Source organism: Apostichopus japonicus, chromosome 23 (genome assembly GCF_037975245.1).
Source record: "Apostichopus japonicus isolate 1M-3 chromosome 23, ASM3797524v1, whole genome shotgun sequence".
NCBI classification, from domain to species: domain Eukaryota; kingdom Metazoa; phylum Echinodermata; class Holothuroidea; order Aspidochirotida; family Stichopodidae; genus Apostichopus; species Apostichopus japonicus.
In genome coordinates this window covers 13,584,041-13,603,988 of record NC_092583.1, presented here as the reverse complement: position 1 = coordinate 13,603,988, position 19,948 = coordinate 13,584,041, and the positions used below count along the sequence as shown (strand labels likewise).

Genomic DNA, 19,948 nt, shown 5'->3' with positions numbered 1-19,948 from the left:
GATATGGATATTGAAGGGTGTTAAAAAATCATACAGTTTAAGGAATTTTAAATTTAAGAATGAACAGGCAAAATATGTCTGCCCACACAGGTCCACACAAGTAAACATGTGCTACAAAATGTCTTAAATGTATGGATGCCTTTAGGGACAACACAAATTCAATATGTTAGGGAATACCACCAAATCCTGCTATCAATTTAGGTAACATGTCCATGTGAACTTCAGAAAACTTCACTTGGACATCAGAGGCTCATAAATCAAAGTGGCTGGACAACCAAGTCTACTTCATATGCAATTCAGTTCCCAACATAGGCAACAAAAAATTCAATAGATAAACATAACACATTTCTGGTACCAAAGAACATGTTTAGACTTTCTGAGCATTAATCGTATATGAAACAGGAGAGAGTTGGGTTTGCATCTCCCTGTAAATAAAACAAAATATTAGATAATATTCTGATGTTCATTCATTTTTTATATTTTTTTTTATATATAAACCCATTTGCAAAAGACCCCTTTTACAGCAAATTATAGTGTGTATTTGAGTGCAACAGGTATTTGGCATACAGATATCAATGATGAATCCCAAACTACATTCAGAGAAAAAAATAATATCCAAATAAAAATCTGCCATATTTTCCAATAAAAATTAAGAATTTCCTTAAGGAGTAAATGTACTGCCTTCAAATGCATAACCACTAATCTAAATCACTTGATTGTTTACTGCTCCGATGGCTACTTCCAAGAAAGGATAAATGTACACTACACATGACAACTAATGTTGCTAGGAGACCGTTTTCCAAGAGATTTCAAAATCTGTCAGCATATGACACAATAATTTAATTCAATGAACCAAGGCTTACAAACAGACACAACATGCCTATTTTGATTTTTTTTCTTTAGCAAGTAATGAGGGGAAACGATACATCATACACCAGTCATAATTAGCTTTGTTGATCATCATACTGAGGCTATTTTAGGGAGCATTTAAGATTCCATGTCTTTGAAAAGTAAATGTAGATCATTTTTATGCTAGTCTCTTAAAAGATGAAAATGATGATCCATACAAACCAACATTTGACAAATAATTTTTGCAAAGTTGCCGCAATTGGTCAAAACCCACCATCTATGTTTGGCCAAAACTGATCAAAATGATTAGATAAAAGATAAAAGACGCCCCTGGACAGCTATCTGGAATAGTCCTGTGCTTTGGCCCTCTCGATTCATAAATGTGGTTCCAGGGGTAGTTACGCATAAAACAGGCCTTTATCCAGGTTTTTTCCCCCCCAGACATGCGTGCTTCTGACATCTCTCACATCCACACACACCTTGAGATACAGTCAACTAACAGTCATCTTACCTAGAGACCGGACTAGAATGAATAAACCAAAGAAGGGGAAAAAAACACTGATTACACACATTGTATAGGCTTCTGGAAGATTCATCATACCTAGAGCATGGACTAGCATGAATAAACCAAAGTGGGGGGGGGGGAGGGGGACACACATATAACACACATTGCATTGTACAGACTTTCGGATATTCATCATACCTAGCATGGACTAGCATGAATAAACCAAAGTGGGGGGGGGGGGGGGACACACATATAACACACATTGCATTGTACAGACTTTCGGATATTCATCATACCTAGAGCATGGACTAGAATGAATAAACCAAAGTGGGGGGGGGGACACACATATAACACAGTACACATTGTATAGACTTTCAGATATTCATCATACCTAGAGCATGGTCTAGAATGAATAAACCAAAGTGGGGGATAAAAACACACATATTTACACACATTGTATAGACTTTCGGATATTCATCATACCTAGAGCATGGTCTAGAATGAATAAACCAAAGTGGGGGATAAAAACACACATATTTACACACATTGCATAGACTTTCGGATATTCATCATACTTAGAGTATGGTCTAGAATGAATAAACCAAAGTGGGGGGAAAAAACACACGTATTACACACATTGTACAGACTTTCGGATATTCGAGAAAAGGTCCATTTGGTTTGGGGTTATTTCAGAACAATGATCATGAGATATCTTATCTATTACTTACATAAAACTGCAATGTTGATGAAAATGAAGTAACATTGCAGGTACACACTCCGCCTCCCCCAGCCCTCCCCCCCCCCACCACCTCTCCAGTGAATATATGTAAATAAACAAAGAGGATGTATTTCTTTGAAAATTGCACAAGATAAGGCATGGTCCTAAGTGGTACACATAACATGCCACTGTACTATCCATAGTCACACTACTCAGTTTACTAGGACTGCGTAAGACCTACCAACAACGTTTCAAGCGCTAAAACATGCTCACTAATTTATAAATGCCCTAACAAGTCACACCTCGATTCCCTATTTTTTCAAAAAGTCAAGTTACAAGTCAGTCAAATCATTACAGCAACTCAAGTCTATAACATGCATCGAGTCATGAGTCAGATATTATTGCAATGTCTCTATATGACCTTAGTGACTCATTACAACTATAAATCGTAATGAGTCATCACCTCGACTTTTGAATGTTAACCATGTAGTAACTCAAACGACAAAGTGGTCAAGCAACTCCCCATGGAGGTAATAGGGTAACTTAAATCCACGGCTTGACTGAGTCAGGACTATTATGTTGTAACTTGTAATCACTCAATTCGACCTAAGTGACTCGTTACAATTCTGTTAACTAGTTACCAGTGCTGTAACAAGTCGTGACTTGACAGAAATGTTATTGGCATGACCCGATTTGAATGACCGTCACAATGATCATACTTTTGGGGTACCATGAAAATCAAAGTTTATAATAGCACCTTGAGTAAAACTCAAATACAGAATGGGATGTGGCTGAAGAAAAAGATATGCAGGGTAGAGATACTGGAAAAAATCACTGAAACGGTTTTTTGAAGAAATTCATGTGGTAACGATTTCATTTAAAGCAAGTACACATGGGTCAAATCTAAAAATTTAATATTCTTTGATAGTTAAAAAACAAAGAAGAAATTGATTTTGCCATTTCTGTAAAAAGTATAAAATGTGTAAAATTACTATAGTATCTGTTGTTACTTGCTTGTTTCCCCTTTCTTATCAACTCTCATCATCTCCATCATTTGAAGAATAAATATTCAAATTCCTCCTCTTTAACTTCTTTTTCCATACCGGTGGTTCTTCCTTGTCCGATTCTAGGCCACAGTCGGACCTCTCTGTATCCCCCGAGAGGCTAGCTTCATCCGACGCATCCCGAGAAGACGACCCTTGCAGGTTCAGCTTCTTTCTCTTCAGGATCGTCAGATGAGATTCAAGTTCGTTGCCGCTATTGTCTGGATCGGTCTCACCCAGGTCGGACGACTCGTTAATGTCCAGTTTTGGAGGCAGCAAGTGACTCGGATTGTCACTGCCCTGGTCAACACGACCCTGACCCTTCCCCGAACCAGGGACGACGGCGCTTTGGTCATCAAAGTCCTCGTCGTCTAATGGAATCTCATCCAGTGATATTTCCTCTGGGTTCCCAGGAGTCCGACACATGCTGTTATTTACACTAGAATCAAAGCTCGCATAGGTATCATTTAAGAGAGAAATATCCGAATCGTCCGTGAACGAAACAGAGAGGTTCTTGGACTCCGAGGAGTCGTCAAAGTCTGCGTAATTGTCCGATAGTCGGACCTCGTCCGCCGTATCCTCCATCGTTAATGGGGAGAGATTGTCCTCCTCTTCGATTATCATCCTACAGGGGTCAGAGATGCCGAGTTTTGAGCAGAGAAACGTGGTCTGGCTGTTCACCTTGAGAGGCGGTTGAGAGGGATATTTGTCGACCTTGGCTGGATTGTACGCTACCGCAGTCTGCTCAAACTTGCCTGGAACGTCAAGCTGGTCGTCCATCAAAGACCGGACCTTGGCCAGATTCCCTAACGATGGTGTATAGCTGAAATGAACGATGTCAAATTCACTTTTAATGTTCAGTGTTTTGGAATTAAAAGAACATGGACAGTACAAAGCATTTGCATGTATTTAAATTCTGTTTTGGCCATCATCATGAGTAAGATGCTACATACGAAATATGTAGCTTAAATGATTTTCTCAAAATGAAGCCCACAAGAGAACTTCAGGCCAACTAAAAATACAGATTACAAAAAAATAAAAAAATTATATTAATAGTTGTCTATTAGTTCTACTGAGTCACTTCATATAAAGGTTAAGTCGGGTCATTACCGGTAATTTTTTATGAATTTTCAGATCAAGTTCATGCTCATCCCCTGTGATACATCATAGCTCTAGACAAGGGGTACAACCACAGGTGGAGGGGAGGGGGGGTCTAGGAGATATCTGTGATATCTGAGATGTCCTTGAGAAATTTTAGTAAAGTGGTAAAGGGGGATGGCTTGGATGTGAAATGGTACTACTGTATATGTTGTCTTTAAGCATTAAATAACAGTAACATGTAAATTCCTTACTTGTCACTTCTTGCAGCGTTGGGTAATTGAACATAATTTGGTGATATGCTTGTGAAATGATTGGTCAATTTCAAAATTGACAACCACTCGGTGTCAAAGGTCAGCTGGTATGGCTTCTTAGCATCTGTGGGAATATCCAGTACCTGAAAAAGATTTTAAAAAAATATCTTCACTGTCAATGTTGTCTTGTAAAAAGATGAAATAGACAACTTAATATTTTCCCAATTTTTTCTTTAAATTGTTTGTTGTTGGGTGAAGGTTGGTGGTGGGATGGTACGGACGTAGGGTCGGGCTATTTTATCCATTTTTATGGTGAACTTGCAAAATGTCTATCTATTTCCAAATTTCTTTTGTTTCTTCAATTTCACAAATTTTTCAAAGTTTGCCCAGCAGTCTTATCAATCATTCCTCTTATTACATTTTCAATTCTGCAGTATCCATGAATACATCAATTTGATTCAAAATTATTTCTGCATTTTACCTGTTGATGAAATATTGGAAACTAAACTAAACTGTAAACTGAATTGACTGTTAGTCTTTATAACACTTCATAACAATATGGACTTCCTCACAGGTTCTCATCTGGTACGGATTTGGCTAGCTTATCCTGCAATAAAGCTGTTCTCCTTGTTCAAGTTTTGTCTCGGCGAGCAACAGAAATCAATTTTAAGGTTTTCCAATAATCGTTTCAGCATGAAACAAGGACACAACCGCCATAAACTTGTTTTGTGCTTGAGTTTATTGACTGAGACAAAGAGAGGATACAGTGAATGCAGAAAGAATGTTACATATAAGACACTTATATAGGGCTGCTTCATCGAGATCGTAGCGCTTAGACAACTTAGTCTTGGTCATGGGTAACTTGTCACGCCTACACACCAAAGTGTGCGCAATTCAATCAATCTCTCTTGGGGCACCACAACCATGTGTCCCAGGGGGACTTCCCATTGGGTTCAGCCACAAACCGGCACACGCAACTATATTTACAAGTTACCTCGCAAGTCCCCATTTATACACCTGAGTGAAGAGAGGCAATGGAGATAAAGTGTCTTGCCCAAGGACACAACGCAATGATCTGGCCAGGGCTTGAACCTGTAATCCTTAGATCACCAGTCCACTGCCTTAACCACTTGACCACAACGCCCCCAAAGAACAAATTGAACATCCAGTCAAGAGTTAAAGGACTGAGGGTACAAAATGCTTACGGGACCTACCTGAAGAAAACTTCTCCCGGGAAGACACTTATCCAAAGACAGAAAACGAGTTGTTGTCTCCTTCCCTTCAAAAGTCTACAAAAAAGGCAAACAAGAATGATATTAGTAACTTTTCATTTTCTGAATCAGGATCGTTAAAGGGATTACCGTTTTATAAAAACCCTAGTAAATAAGTAGGCGCATAGTCAGGAATTCTGAGTTGGAGAATCACTGACAAATTCAAGGAGGAGCTGCTCCAATAATGTAAGTAGGGGCACAAAATCCTGTCTTGTGCCATGTGAAGTATTTTGTTTGTCTATTTACATGGTAGGAAGTCTACAGTGTTGACCCTGAAACTAATGTCATTTAATAGGTCATGTTTCCACTCAAATACATGATGTCATGAGTAGCCCTGCTGTTGCCAGATACATTATTCCACCAAATTGTAACAATCTCCGCGATACAAAACAAGGCTTACTAGGATGAGGTATCGACCTAAAGATGCAGACATTCTCCAGTAAGTTTGTTGAACAATGAACTTCAGCCACTAGAACCTCTCTTATAAGTGTTATCGAAGGACTGACCTGCTTGACCAGCGCAGCAAACTTCACGTGAAGATGAGCAGAAAACCAGTAGTCTGGATGTAACGAACGTAGCAATTCAGCTGTAGGTCCACTCCCTGTTAGATGAAGAGAAATTACATCTAGGCATTAATTACGAATATGGAAACATTTTTTATTTAAAAAGTTGGAAAAAGTTTCCATATACTTGTACTGACAGTATTGAGAAGCAAGCATGTTCGGTTTCTATCTGATAAAGGTTAGGAACTGTTCACACTGTCAGTATGAGTGCTTTTGAAGCATGATATGGGAGGACAGTATAGAGTGGTATTAGCATTCGAATCAGATAAAGGTGAGGAACTGTTCATACTGTCAGTGCATGTGCTTTGAAGCTTGATATGAGAGGACAGTATAGAGTAGTATTAGCATTCAAATCTGATAAAGGTTAGGAACTGTTCACACTGTCAGTATCAGTGCTTTTGAAGCATGATATGGGAGGACAGTATAGAGTGGTATTAGAATTGGAAATAAGTCCAAACTTTTGTTTTGCATTTGTTGCTCTTCCATAAAACAACCAACTAATTCTTCCTTTTTCCTAGAAGTTTCAGATTATCAATATCCCCTTGAATCAACCTTTGACCTCAAATGACCTTGAAACACAGTAGTAACCACAGATAAGAGATTTCTAATTTCTTGTTGGAAATTGGTCCATTTCTCAGTAAGGTGAAACTGTTTCCCTTTACCTTTGAGAATAGCATTTCTTACAAATTTTGCAAACTAAGATTTGAATATTGGTTTGCTTCTTAGGTTTATATATTTGGTAAAATCACAGAAATTCTTACCCAAAGAATTAGACTCTATTTCTGCTTTCAAGAATGGTTTCTTCCTGGTGAGCTGATCAGTGTTGCCATGGTGATAGACTCCTTTGGGCCAGTCATGTGACATCATAATATCTAACGGTTGCCTGACCTGTAGGGTTATGCAAATCAAACAATTTTACCGATGGTTATTGGGTTGTTAAAAGTGACACTGATTGGCAATAGAGATAATATTCCAGACTGTTAGTTTAAACTCCATCTAACAGTCTTGGTTCTTATTCTACATGTAGGGGTATCTAGAGAACAATATTGCTGGCCGATAATGCTTTCATTTTAAGAAATGGAATAAAGTGAGAGGCCTCTGATGTAAAGATGGTTTTCATGCTCTTCAAAGTCTTTACTTTTCTGTTACAATCGTGTTATCTATTTCTCTTTGAATTGTGATGCACTTCAAATCGGATGCTTACTGCTCTGTATGCGAAGCATCCATGAACATGACTATTTTGTTGTTAAAAGAATATTTTTCTGTTGTACTTTCAGTTGTTAATCAATCAGAAAGTATGTTTTTTTATTACTAAGAGTCTAAAGAAACCAAGTCCGCATTCTTCCACAGCTGTGAGCTGGGGTGGGGGGGATGGGGGTGGTTGGGGTGGGTTCAGCTGTGAGCTGGGGTGGGGGGGATGGGGGTGGTTTGGGTGGGTTAACGGTTACCTGTTTAAGTCTAAATACTTCTAAGTTTCTGATGTGATAGATGGAGCGAATTGCATCGTCAGAGTACGGCGTCTTCTCAAAGCGTCCTCTCTGGTAGTCTTTTCCCTTGAAAATACCAGATAGGCCTCCAATTCGTACACCGCCGTAGTTGATGATGCCAGCATACCCTGAATTCAAAATCAACCAGAAATATAAGTGAAAACACTTCACTGTCTTGAGTGATCAGAGACAAATAATCTTATTAAAGCGTTAACGAACCCTGCACGGTCTGAATGAATGACTATAAGTGCTTCAGTACAGTATGTGTAGCAAAATTTTCTAGCTTTGCAAATTGCTAAACAAATGATACAAAGATATCCAGAGTAATATAAAACAGAGTCAGCACACATACAAAATATCAGGATAAACGACATTTATTGACCTCTGTACTGCTTTGCAGAAATTGAAGATCATAAAACACAAACTAGTTATCTGTCCACAGTATGACGACTAAGTTACTCAACATATGCATAGGTGAACAATTTATCTTATATATCACAGTGCTATTAAAAATGGGCAACTTAATATACAAGTGCTGCATACAGTACATGTTTCTTGTACACAGAACCATAGTTCAAAGCCATCAAAACTGCTAAATGTATACACAAAATTATTCTGAGCATTTAAGGAACTGCTACGGGTATGATTTAGGTTTGCGGTCCACAACCTATTTTTCCCATGACCCAGTCGAACATTTCCCACACCCCCCCCACCCCTCCCCCAAAAGGCATCTTTGATCTTGGCTTGTGGACACAATAATACAATCCTGAGATTAGGGTACTATAGGTGAACGTATGCAACTTATTAAATGTGCTAATTTAAAAAAAAAAGTCTGATTTCTGATAAAATCTTGAGACCTATCGAACGATCTTTTTCGACTCAAGCATTGGGTTGTGTGCCATAGGTTGGACACCGTCAGTTTTGTTAACCTGAAGATATGAAGTATAGGCTTAAATATATTACACTTTTCACGACAGTACTTAGCAAGAACAAATAGTTGTACATTTAGTGCTCATCTTATAATTATTTATTTAATTATACATGTGTAAGTCACTCAAATTAATGCTCACACCTACCCATATAGTAAATGTTAGGACACACCCATCCACCATATGGCAGTTCTTGCAGGTAATTTGAGGCCTCATGATTCCCTCCGATAAAGATAGTTAACACTGGAGCTTTCTTTTCACCTGAATAGTACCTAATATGAAAAATTAAAAACAATTACATAAAACATGTGGAATAGCCAGAAATTGATATGGTTGATATATAAAGGGATGTAGTTACTTGGGGAATGTTCCTTCTTCACTCTCACTAAACGTTTCTCAGACTTTCTATGATATGGCATTTTGTAACAAATACAAACAATGTAGTACACACTGGCAATATTTAGACTAGCACATCACAAATGTACTCAAAAATGATGGAATTGATAGTACCATTTTGTATCTGGATCCCTCACACTAAAAAAATGTTCTCAAAAGGACAGGGGAGTCCCCAATATTCGTCTTTCCTTCTGCTTCCTAACCCCTCTCCTTCCCATTCAAAGACTTGACATTCATGATTGTCTCCTCATGATGTTCGTAGAAATTATAAACATTGATAGATAGTCCTGTTTTCATCAGATGGCCAAGCATAAACTGTTTTCAACTTACTTATAAAATGTTTGTATTTGTCGATATTTCTTCGGCACGGCCATGCATTCCATATCAGCCTCATTGCGAACAGCTTGGAAGTCCCCGCAGCACAGAAGCAAATCTATTGTAATTCCTGTACAGAAAGACAATTAGATCCTATAACCAGTTATATTTTGTTCTGTTGATCAATTCCCTGATTGAGCTCACAATCTCAATGACAATTTCTGAATGCATCTAACTGGCATTTCCCACAGTGACACACTAGGCTAGCTTACACAGGTAGCTTTTCTACAATTTGCAATAAATATTTCACACTCCGATACTTAACACGTTAAGTTTGGTGATTGACTTGGTATATACAGTACACACAGGTACAGACTTCAGAAAGGGAAACATTTTAAGAAAACAGGATTTGGGTCTCAATATGTTCACAAAGAGCACCAAGTTCTGCAAACAATTTAATTTCATGTATAGCATAAAACACATAAAATTATAATGGTCATTGTTTGTGGATCTCAGTGTTATTTGTAGGCCGTGGCTATTCTTACGACTAGTCGTAACAATTATTTATAAACTATTCTTACGACAAAGGCGAATTCAAGCGCAGTAAAGTAAATAAAGCAACTGCGCATGTTGTAGGGGTAACCCTAACCCTAACTTTAACCCTAAACCCCAATCCTAACCCTAACACTAACCCTAACCGGAAATTATTGTTACTCCTAGTCGTAAAAAATAGTTCTCCTGTCATAAAAATAGCAACTGCGCATGCGTAGTCGGAAATTATTCTTACGAACAGTTGTAAGAATAGCCACTTTGTTATTTGTACAGTTTGCACACTGATTAGGATAAAATTACGTAGGTATATGCCCTTTGTTTGGCTAGGCCTACTTAGGATAAGAAGTTTGCTTAGGCCTAGCCTTGGCGAAATTTGTTCTAAAGTTACACGAAGGCCTTTAATTAATGAAAAAATAATGAATACAAACCCAAAATGTATACATAAATTTATATTTAACATACTTAACTAGTTAACCAAAGAAATACTTCCGAAAATCGTTCTGCCCAAGCATTACTTCACACCGTTTTAATTTGATCTCGCTGAATTAATCCCTACGTTTTACGTAGCCTAGGCCTATGTGAAACGAGCACGGGGCTTCCTAAGCCTATGATAGCCTAGGCTAGCGAATACTTTTCATAGTACTTGGTATGTACAATTACCTTTCGTTTCCTGAATATGGATAATAGAGTCGTATATTTTGTCCAGTTCTCCGTGACAGCATCCTTCTACTGAAATTTTCATCTTATTGAAGAAGTTAAAATAAAATAGTATCGGTAAAAATAAAAGAAACCTAGGCTAGTCGTGGAACTGTGACATGTACATCGTTAGTGGAAACAAACTTTGTTAGAATAGAAATCGTTTATGGAACGCCGAACTAGAACCTGGCTGAGTCAAGCTTAAAGGTAGCCAGTATAGGCCCCAAATTATAGCACGCTATAATTCCTAAAGTTTAAAAAAAAAACTTTCCTGGAGGTCTTTACTCTCCAAATTGTTTCAGACATTTATAAGGTATACACATGATGATTGAATGTCCCAAATTTCCTCGAAGGTTGTAATAAAAACAGTTAAAGAAATTTGACCGAATCTGACCGAAGGTGACCATATTTGAATATCTAGCATATTTGGGGGCAATACAGCATACCTTTAACGATTCAATAAGAGGGGTAGGCTACAAAACGATGAAAGTAGCAATGGGAACCATATGAACTCAAAAACTCTCATTAAAGTAATACCTCTTCAGGGCTTACACAAACAAGTTTGAAGAGCCTTAGCTCATGCTTCTACATTGAAACTTCTCACTGAAAATCTTTCTTATGACACATTTGATAATTCCCTGAAAGGATCTGATCCAATGATAAATGTTTCCATTAAGGATTACACAACCATTTGTCTAACTTGGCATCAGTGCCATTATGAATGGATCTCGTTTCAACACGAAGTGAACTTGAACAAAAGTGTCTCTGCTAGGATGCCTAGGGGCATCATGTCACGGGGTACGTTATTAAAATAAAAGAAGAACAATAAGTAAAGGCCTACTGACAGTTAAATACATTTGCTAGCGGGTAGTACTGTCCCTTAAACGTAATGTACGTTAGTTGACATGTAAACTATAAAAGGTTTGGCAGAGCTTGTATAGACAATAAAGATGTTGGTCTCGAACGATTTGGTTAATTACATTGAAATTTTGCTTTGGAATGGACTCCTAACGTGCATACTTTCTATGCTAGTATAGCAGTCTACCCCACATAGCCCACATTAGCATGAGTTAGCGATCGGCGACGCACGCTATAAGCGCCATTAATAAACACAGACAGTTAATTCATAACTGCAACATACTGATACGGACTGCCGAAAGGTATTATAAACAAGTTCATTTCCTCGTGACTGTTTCCACCAAGCAGAACTATTAAGACAAGTGGAAGACCTCCGTTAATTATGATCTTACAAATAATGCATATCAATGTAATTTCATCGGGTAATTGCGAATCAACAAACCGTGAATCATCCTTTAAAATTCAAAGAGACTAAAAGAAATGGATAAGAACTGATCCGTTTGTCTAAACCAAGGTTCTCCAACCTTTTGCAGAGGAGGGCCACATGGAATGATAATGATGAAGGAGGGGGCCGCATGAACCCTACGCTCGATTTTTCGACTTTTTGCCCGAAGCCCAAGGCAACAAAATGTGATCACTGCGCGCGGAGCACACTGATTTATTTTCCTTCCTGATAAAACAGATGAATAAAGAAGTCCAGCCGCCCCCCCCCCTCCGCATGCGCTGAGAGAGTGTCACACAAACTGACCTGTACGCAGTTTTTTGGACCCAGAAGGTTTGAATGATTGATTATATAGCTTCAAATTGTTATCAAGAAATCTGCTCACTAAAATTTCGCACCGTAGAGCATCTCTGGCGGGCCGGACGCAACCCTGCGGCGAGCCGGACTGTGGCCCGCGGGCCGTAGGTTGGACAACCCTGATCTAAACCTATGCTGACGAATTCTTTTGGCCGGATATGGTCCCGGCGAGACGCCTTCTGAGAACGCCTGTTCTTTATGATTATACATCAACAATCAACTCCTCATTCACGATTCAGTACGAGGTGTCATAGGAGCATGCACGTTCCAACTTGTATGTTGAGTTGTTTTCAATTCGGCAGATGATTTCTTGCGAAAAATACATTGTTAATTGATCAGCAAAATGTAGTTGTAAATTACGGCTGGTTTATACATAGCATGTCATATGCTTAACAATTCATCGGAGTTGACAATGAGTGAATAAATGTACAAAGTACATGGTACTGATGTGATAATTATATTTATTAATGAATAAACCATGATGGTTTATGCCGGAAACTGATTGATTTTTTGCTTTAAGCAATTGTTTTGAGATAATAAAAAAAAAATCAACCGACATAAGTCGTGTCAAAAACGACTGTGTATGGTGAGCAAGGACTTGTTCAGTATCAATCATTGATCTTAATAGTGTCGGACACATGTAATTGCAGCAATCCAATGTCAAACATCACATTACACGTCTTGACATTAATGATTGGATTAAATTTATCTCTGGATGTACTATCAAGTCATCGATATAATAGTAAGTTGCAATTTCTCCTTGGAAAATCAAAGTGGTCAAACAATAAAGAAGCTCCAAACTTTCTTTGAACTAACTTTGAAAAAAATATCCCCTGCTCTTACATGCGCTTCTATTTTACGATTCTCTTTTGTTTATTAGTATTTATCGGTTAATTCTTTGGACCGGTAACCCTGCGAACGTCCACAGTCATAATATAATGAATTAAGTATACGTCTAAAATACCACCTGATCCAATCTAATAGGATATGTAGGGTATGTCAGATGTCAGGCTCGGATTCGGGGGGAGGGGGGGGGGGCAGGAGTATCTGGAATGACGTCGCACGCACCCCCCTGCCCTTTCTTTTAACTCAAACAAAAAGAATATATTAGTAGAATTTTACGTTTATAGACTTAATTATATATTAAATATGCTCAGTTCACATAAATTGAAAGTTCTGAGACAATACAATTCTGAGATTGGCACACGGGGGCCATAACTTCCAGTATAACGAGACTTTTACTAAAGTTAATTTGTTGTTACTGCGTTTTTTTTAGAGGATCTCGCGACCCAGAGAAAAATCCTTTACGAACCAAACATTTTCTGGACCCATAGCCTGTTGAGAACAGTCGTTTTAAAGCAATTTAGATTTTCTTAGATATACTGTGAATGTTTATTCACCGAGCGAGCATTCAAAAGGTTGAGGGTTAGATAAATGTTGTAGGCAGCCATCGAATTGACAATGTTCTTTGCTTTGGTTTATATCTATCAGTTTTACTCATTGTGGAAGAATAGCTCTTCAAGGGTAATATATATTCCATAGTAGGTATCGCACCACAATTAGAGTAGTGCACGTCCGCCTGAGAGGTTAACCGTTGGAAATAGCCCTAAAGTGCCCTACTGTGTTGATTTTTTTGGCATTTTCTGAATCATCACCATTCTTTTTTATACTTGGTTGTTGAAGAAGATGAAATAAACTACTGATGGTCTAAAAATTCTGGAGGATTGAAGGTGATTTAAGGTATTTTAGAAAATCTTGGGTGAAACAAGAAGATTCCGCAGCGACAGCTGGCAGACGGGAAGGGGAGCACTATGGAAAACTTTGAGCTCTTCTAGCTCAAAATCTGAAACGGTCATGGTGGCAAAATTTCAATGTTTTATGATAGCCCATGTCATTATATGTCATATGGTAGTTAGGACATGTCAATTGAAAACTTGTATCTATGCTCTATCGGCCTTGGAAAGTGACGAGTATAGTCCGAAAGTCAATGGGAGCAATTAATTGTGGTGCGATAATACAGAAGAGCAGGTGCAGATAGTGTTTTATTTTTTTAGACTTGCGGTAAGTCGTTTATAATAAACAATGCGTCTTGTCCCATCAGTACGTCCTATAGAAAGCCACATCACCTCAAAATCGAAACATCTGAACCTGAGCGTTTTGGTCATGGAACAGTTCAATGTATACTCTTTGCATAACATTGTTTGGGCATTGGACCAGGTGGTCTGGAAGTTAACTAATTGTATAATGGATGAACAGCGTTTTGTTTAGGTTCGTTGAAATTTCAAAGGGTTTTGTTGAGGTCGATTGAGAAACACTGTTTCAAGGTCACAAACGTATGGGGTCAGCTATTGCTGGAAATGCTCTTCACTGTAATCTGTAGATGAAATAGAAAATAAATAATATAACTGGCACTTCGCATATATGCGTAATTAGTAAGGAGATTCTCAACTTTGTGTATTAGATGGAACATAAACTTTTATGTTTGTCTCTATATGTTCAATATAGAACTATATGTTCTATCGTATCGTGGTTCAGCATTATTACCTGTTGACTTGTGCAATCATGTAAGATAGTCCTCTTATCGAAATCACAGTTCTTTTATATCGGGGTAAACTGTTCCTCCTGTCGTCTGTTTTCATGACCTATAATAATAAAATATAATAATAAAGTAAATTAATAAAGTAAACCTTTAGTAGAGCATATGCTTAGGAAGAGGATGGGGGGGGGATCCCCTCCTCCATAAGGGAGGTAGCAGTTGTAGTATGTTTCTGCCCCTGGCTTTGCACTCCACTGCTGTGCTAAACTCTTTCAACTGGTTCAGGCTAATTTGTACTCAAAGTAAAGGCGCGATGGTTGAAAAATGTTTTCGTGGAACACACGTCGACCACTCGGAATATGATTGGTACAATTGCGCGGATGGCAGCTATACTACGAAGAGGGATTTAAATTAAAGAACATTTCGGTTTTTCAGTAAGCCATTCGTGCTACGGAAACCGTATTATTCAACACGTGAACATTGATTTGGAATGGTTGGCTTGGTGAATTTAATAGTCAGATGACATTGGTTGTTCGCTGTAATTTTCTATGGGTCCAAAACATGGAAACCGCGTCAATGTAACTAAGTCAAATAGGCTACACTTGTTGGGTTCCATGCATGCACCGGTAATCGAGCGCTAGCTAGGGTACAGGCTGAAATAAGTTATTAATCCAACCTGTAAAAACGCGTTCTTGATATTTTAGATAATTTCGCATACTATTTCAGTCTTAATAACCTTATATAGACTAATAAGAGACTGTAAAATAAGCTGGTTACATAAAACTTACACCAGTTGTCTGCTTGTTGAGCTGCACACGAGATTAAGCCATTAGTACACATACTGCCGAAAGAGATAAGAAGGATCAGGGATCAGAACAACTGTTTCATGATCAATTGTAAATACATCTTTTTTTTTTTGTTAGCTTAGTTTTATAAAGACATACATGAGCTCCTTTGAAACCCTATCCATTCGATAATCGTGGATGAATACTGGACAATATATCGAAGCTTCACTTCGATGAATATTCAGTGGACTATAATAAGCAAGTGAGTTAATGTTTCTGTTTTGTTTAGTCTTCTCTCCATGGAACGCCATTTAACGTTTCATCTGACGAACGAGAATGTATTACAGCGTCAAACTACCTTTCCTTTTGCTCTAAAACACGGAGTGAGGCGAACACACCCACATGTTCAGCATCAAATATAGTGCAGTCGTGGTGAACAAAGTCGTTATGAAACATGTGAAAGCACAGAGCCGTCCCACAGGCTCTGATCTCTGCTAGCCTGGCTTCTTATGTATAGCATCTTTGAATGGATATAGGTTATAATGATAGCGTTGAAAAAGTTGAACCTCAAACTGTAGCGTATCTTCTATTCTAATCGCTGCGTCACTCCTTGCGTTATAGCTTATACTATCAACATCCCAATATTAAAATCAATATGTTATCGGAGTGTTAGCTCAGTGGTTAACGCCGGTGTCTTTCAATCATAAGGTCCCCAGTTCGAGTCACTCCAAGATTAATGTATGTCGTCCAGTTATAGAGTTGTTGATAATTGACAATTCATAATCATGGACGTTAAATATGTATCTAAGAGACTGACTTCGGTCAGCTTGCAGCTTTGATAATCCAATGAGGCTTCTTCGTGAGTTCCTGCTTACAGGAGGATCTAAAAAAAAATACATACATATGTTTCTCATCATATTGCCCTCGTTGTGATTTAATGCTATAAAAGACATACATACATATATACATACATACACGCATGCACCCACCCTTACACACGCACATACATACCAACATCCCTTAGTACTCGTCAGTTCTCCATGTTTATACCATTTTGCCCGATCAGAACAAATCTTTTTGTCTGCCATGTCTGTGAATGGAAGAAGTTAAGACAACATTTTAATTAAACTAGACATACCGACGCACACACACCCACACTCCCACAACTGTCTTTTACATCAGTCAGACTGAGGACAACAATTGTTTTTTCTTCTTCTTATTTTGTCCGAATCCACGGACCCTAACAAAATATCCATTTACAATTGAATTCTTCTGAGGACGTGGTGATTCTTTTCAAATGACATCTGAGGACTTGGCATTCCATTGTTCAAGTCCTCAGAGTGAATACAATACAAGTGCACATACATACAAGTGTGTTTTACACTCAGACTGACGACCCCATTGTTTTTTTTTATCGTTGTTTGTTGTGTACGCCCACCATGACATGCAGTATGCGTAAGTCAGTTGTACGTCTACGGAACTCGATGACTATCGAAAACTCAGTCACGGTAGTCGAGTTGAGTCCGGTCGCGTTCAGTCGCTGCAGTGTGCGGCGGGCTTTCAGTCGATATAAAAAAATCTTTACAAATTCTGTACAAAGGGGATTGACTCACATTCTTGGCAGGTATTCTCACATTTCGTGTTCGTAGCAAATAGGTTGGCAGTCGATATTGAACAAATTTCATATACATGACTGCATTTGCCCTCCTTGTAGTTGTAATAGAAACGTTCTGGACTCAGGAAAATATCCATTATGTGTGCAACATGACTGCAGTCGTTCTGCCTATCACTGCACTTTTCTGCCCAAATCGGAGAAACATAAAAAATAAAAAAGTAGTATATTAAGTAATATTTGCTGTTTCAAGAAGATAAATTTAAATCAATATTGAGGCACACACACACACATATCCAATATCCAATATATTACGACATTCGTTACCGGTTTCGAACTTTGGATATATAACCAGCGTCCATAGCCTATGTGGTTATGGTGTCCGCATATAAAGCGGGAGGCCCGGGTTTCAATTCCTAGTTTTGTGATACTTTGAACAGACACTGTTAATTGAAATGGAATAAACGACATACATTGTCATATTATATATATTGTCATATATATATAAAATTCTAAAAATAAAGTTCTAAATTTGAAATGAAGGAATGAAGGAATGATTAGAACAACCAGCAAATTTTTAGTGAATTTTTAAACTAGGAATGATTAGAACAACCAGCAATAAAAAGTAAATAGGGATTAGAATAGCTCCAACCCGTAGCTCGCTACGTTTCTATTTAGGTCAGCATTTAAGTCTTTTATTAGGAGACTCTCTTTAATCTTCCTCCTGAACCACTGGGGTTCATTTTATATATATATATATATATATATATATATATATATATATATATATATATATATATATATATATATATATATATATATATATATATATATATATATATATATATATATATATATATATATATATATATATATATATATATATATATATATGGAGAGAGAGTCTAGAGTAACGCAAACATACATAACCAAACAGAGCTAGCGTTGTTCGATACAAGTGACAAACGCCTACAGTGAAATAGCTGTTTTTGTGACAAATTGGTGCATATTTTGTTAATGTATCTGACAACATCAGAGTAAAAGAAGCATGTCACCATGGCAATTCAACTCTTTTTATTTTTGTTTTTCTTTATTATATTTAATTCATTCGTTCACAGAGAAAAATTAATATTCCTACCAAGAAATATTGATATTTTGATAAAAGTTTAACAATACTGAGAATATGGAACGCACTGCAAGCATTCCAAATGTATCACATTTCAATGATAAAGTTAACAAAAAGATTATAACAGAAAACACAAAAATAGGACATGGTGACGGTTTAGTCAGTCAAACATTCAAATTACCATAGGTCAGGTTAAAGCTGCAATACATCGGATGTGCCGATTTTCAACTGATAGTACGTATGCTGTTTACTCATTAAATGTATATGTGTATATATTATTTGCCTTCGGAATGTGCCTTTAGATATGCAAAACACAATTCGGAACACGAACATATATCTTCATTTACCTTTCATAACTATGTTTTAAATGTGAAATAACATTAACATTTGAAAATGGCAAATTGTGTTACATTTAATCGTGGTCTATTGTTTATGAAATTGACAATCTCAATATGTAGGTGACACTGAGTTCGGATTCATAACAAGTAATGGTAAAATATCAAGAAACGAAACACATGTCTAACATTTTATCTGACACACTGAAATTGTTTTCCAGTATTTGTGAAACAGATAGCGATCCGCAGATTGCTTCTAGAACCCAGGTGGGCAAAGTGAAACCCGCGGCCAGGCTCTCACAAGCTTTCTGTGGCCCGCGAGATTGTCTTTAAACTCATTAATATACGGCCCGGGAAAACACTATAATATCGAAGCAATCAGAAATGAACTAATGATCATTAATTAATTCACTGAATGAACGAAGGAAATTTACTGCAGGAAACAGTTGTGTTGTTTTTGTAAGGAGGTTTGTGGGTACTTTTTGATAGCATATTGCAAAATACCATATAACACATGACCGATAACCAAGGTACTATACTTTCTGATCATTTAGTTCCCAAAGAATAGAATATTTCCCTTTTGTCAACACGAGAGTTGGCTCGTATTGAATTTGTGCGGGCCCGCGGATTAAGTACACAAATGTCACTGTGGCCTGTTATGAAATAATGGATTAACATTAGCTTAAGACCGAAGAGCAAATGTCAGTCGTCGATTCTGTATTGAAGGGACATTCCAGACATTTAATAATATATTAACTCTGAAGGTGAATATCATAAGCACAACCGAAATTAATATAGAAACATAATATTATGCTCTGCCATCTTTGTCTCCTCTGTTCGTCTATTAAATCATTTTGACTTTTAGTCATATTATTTTAGTTATATAGATATAATTATTATAACAAATGCGGTACATATCTGTCAAAACCTTCCGACGAATATATAAGCTTAAACTAAGCGTAACATTTTGTTGTTGTTGCTCACTTACCGAATATTACGTCATTCGGATAGCCATAACCAGGCTGATGATAGCACATCATCCCAATGTAAACTAAAACAACAAGTTTATACCACATGTTGATATGAATGTAAGCTGAGACAAACAGAAACTTGACCAATTCTTGAAATAATCGTCTTCAATGCTAGATGCACACAATTGCTGTGCTCCTTGAACTCATGTAGGACCTCTATTTATAATCCTAGTAAATAAAAAATGTTAAA

The 19,948-nt window shown here is 37.5% G+C and overlaps 2 protein-coding genes across 5 annotated transcripts; both read right to left on the bottom strand.

The window, feature by feature from the left end:
* Window positions 1-582: 582 nt before the first annotated feature.
* On the bottom strand, window positions 583-10,835 carry LOC139965101 (lariat debranching enzyme B-like). Of its 4 annotated transcripts, none has more exons than XM_071967337.1 (10): window positions 10,641-10,835; window positions 9,444-9,558; window positions 8,865-8,989; window positions 7,750-7,916; window positions 7,063-7,189; window positions 6,245-6,339; window positions 5,682-5,756; window positions 4,468-4,610; window positions 3,065-3,938; window positions 583-1,372 (listed from the first exon to the last, which is right to left on the bottom strand). In XM_071967337.1, the coding sequence occupies exons 1-9, from the start codon at window positions 10,720-10,722 to the stop codon at window positions 3,104-3,106; spliced, it is 1,764 nt and encodes a 587-aa protein (XP_071823438.1). In that variant the 5' UTR covers window positions 10,723-10,835; the 3' UTR covers window positions 583-1,372; window positions 3,065-3,103. The 4 variants fall into 4 exon arrangements, with proteins under 4 accessions (XP_071823438.1, XP_071823439.1, XP_071823440.1 ...); XM_071967338.1 differs by having other exon boundaries at window positions 3,087-3,938; XM_071967339.1 differs by having other exon boundaries at window positions 3,176-3,938.
* A 1,942-nt stretch (window positions 10,836-12,777) lies between these two features.
* On the bottom strand, window positions 12,778-19,912 carry LOC139965103 (uncharacterized). The gene is made up of 6 exons (XM_071967341.1): window positions 19,716-19,912; window positions 17,268-17,453; window positions 16,666-16,744; window positions 15,658-15,710; window positions 14,878-14,975; window positions 12,778-14,707 (listed from the first exon to the last, which is right to left on the bottom strand). Exons 1-5 carry the CDS (start codon window positions 19,801-19,803, stop codon window positions 14,932-14,934), a joined length of 450 nt encoding a protein of 149 aa, XP_071823442.1. The 5' UTR covers window positions 19,804-19,912; the 3' UTR covers window positions 12,778-14,707; window positions 14,878-14,931.
* Between the last annotated feature and the right edge of the window lie 36 nt (window positions 19,913-19,948).

Bases quoted from the DNA above. Each gene is read 5' to 3' on its own strand.
- LOC139965101 (XM_071967336.1), bottom strand. From the start codon at position 10,722: ATGAAAATTTCAGTAGAAGGATGCTGTCACGGAGAACTGGACAAAATA. The intron at 7,917-8,864 runs GTAGGTGTGAGC...TTTTGAATTCAG, and splicing joins TCCTAACATTTACTATATGG to GGTATGCTGGCATCATCAAC. The intron at 6,340-7,062 runs GTAAGAATTTCT...TTCATCTAACAG, and splicing joins AATAGAGTCTAATTCTTTGG to GGAGTGGACCTACAGCTGAA.
- LOC139965103 (XM_071967341.1), bottom strand. From the start codon at position 19,803: ATGTGGTATAAACTTGTTGTTTTAGTTTACATTGGGATGATGTGCTAT. The intron at 17,454-19,715 runs GTAAGTGAGCAA...CGATTTGGGCAG, and splicing joins TCCGAATGACGTAATATTCG to AAAAGTGCAGTGATAGGCAG. The intron at 14,976-15,657 runs GTAAGTTTTATG...TTATTATTATAG, and splicing joins TCAACAAGCAGACAACTGGT to GTCATGAAAACAGACGACAG.